The sequence below is a fragment of the Fonticula alba genome (assembly GCF_000388065.1).
Source record: "Fonticula alba strain ATCC 38817 unplaced genomic scaffold supercont2.6, whole genome shotgun sequence".
NCBI classification, from domain to species: Eukaryota; order Rotosphaerida; family Fonticulaceae; genus Fonticula; species Fonticula alba.
In genome coordinates this window covers 325,405-326,873 of record NW_009242976.1, presented here as the reverse complement: position 1 = coordinate 326,873, position 1,469 = coordinate 325,405, and the positions used below count along the sequence as shown (strand labels likewise).

The window sequence follows — 1,469 nt, the reverse complement described above, 5'->3', positions numbered from 1 at the left end:
TTTTTTTTTTCCCCGCCACCAGGCGCGGCAAGGCGAGGGGGGAGGGGGGCGTGCTGGCGGGCAGGCAACGGCCAACATGCTTGGATGATGGGGGCCAATGGGCCCGAAAGCCTGTGCGGAGGGCGACGGCTCAGCCACCCGGGCCCCCACGCCCTCCCCAAGCAAAAAAGGGGGCTAGGAACTGGTGGCTCGTGAAAAAGACCCCCTGCCCCTCGCCGTCGGGGGCGCCGGATCGGCGTTATCATTTGTTCAAATTGCTCCCCTGACGCAGACCGCCTGGAGTGGAAAGGAGAAAATAATATGGCACAGAAGCCGGCACCCATGCTGATCCTGCGCCCCTTGCCCAAACGGTCCATGCCCGCCCCAATGTGTCCCAGGCGGGGAGACTTTTGTGCCCCCCCCCCCCCCAGGAGCGGCATCCAGCACACAACCCTCCCCGCCCCAAGCCCAAAGAAGGCATAAACATGTCTCCGGGAAGAGGCCGGGCTGCGTCAGGCCAATCGGGGCCATGGGACCGGCCGGGGGGAAGTGCGCGCCAATGGACACGGCTCCCGGGGCCTGGCGGAGATCCTGCACATCGTGCATATACTGCTCGGTCGGCCGAGGGGGAGCGGCGAAGGACTCGGTTGTTTCGGTGGCCGGAGGCTGACCATCACTCAGGCGGGGATACAGCGGACCGCTGCCAACATGGGTGGCACCGACCTCCACCTCGCCATGGTGGGGGCTGGGCCGGTAGGCATAGGACTATGGTGATGTGTGTGGGTTTGGCAGCGAGAGATTAGACCAGCAGGTGGGGGGGGGGGAGAGAGAGAGAGAGAGAGAGAGAGAGACCGGAAAGAAGGCGCCGGGAGGACGCCAAGCAAGGAAAAGAGCAGAGCGGAAACCCCATCCATACACGCACCTCCGGACCAGCCTCCGAAGCGGGGCCAGCCTCCTGAGCTGGCTGGGTGGCCGGAATACCAACCGACTCGCTGAAGGAGGGTGGCGGGTGGTCGATGATCTCCTGGGCGGCGGTTTGCTCGCTGCTGTCCGCATCATATCGAGCGCCCTCGGGGTCATAGTTGTCCAGGAGGTCATCCTCATTCTCCTCAGGGTCTGCCGGAGGGGGGGAGGAGGTCAGATAACAGGGGGAAGATGAGTTGCGAGGGGAGAGCATGTCGCGCAAGAGGGAAGTTGCGGGCAAGCCAATGGGAGCAAGCGCACGCACAGTAATTCGACACATCCTGGAAGTCGCTGTGGTGGATGAAGTCGGTGTTCTGCGACTCGAAGTGGAAACTCTTGTCGGACATGATGGCGGGATGGCGGGCGTGAACAGCCCTGAGAAAGGGGCGAGGGGTCAAGGGGCGAAAGGGAGGAAAGCCAGGAAGTAGGAGGAAAAGGGAGAGCTATTTGCGGCTGGCGCTGGAGGGGAGGTGGAACTGACGGGCCGTCAGGCGCCGGCGGCCTGGAAAGCAGTGGCTTTTTTTTTT

At 63.5% G+C, this 1,469-nt stretch overlaps 1 protein-coding gene across 1 annotated transcript in view; it reads right to left on the bottom strand.

The window, feature by feature from the left end:
* H696_03745 (hypothetical protein) overlaps positions 1-1,289 on the bottom strand; it is a gene marked incomplete at both ends in the record, with an annotated part of 4,133 nt that extends 2,844 nt beyond the window's left edge. The window contains 3 exons of the mRNA XM_009497604.1: positions 427-744; positions 902-1,095; positions 1,208-1,289. Of these exons, the coding sequence (XP_009495879.1) occupies positions 427-744; positions 902-1,095; positions 1,208-1,289 (594 nt within the window). The remainder of the gene's footprint in view (positions 1-426; positions 745-901; positions 1,096-1,207) is intronic.
* Between the last annotated feature and the right edge of the window lie 180 nt (positions 1,290-1,469).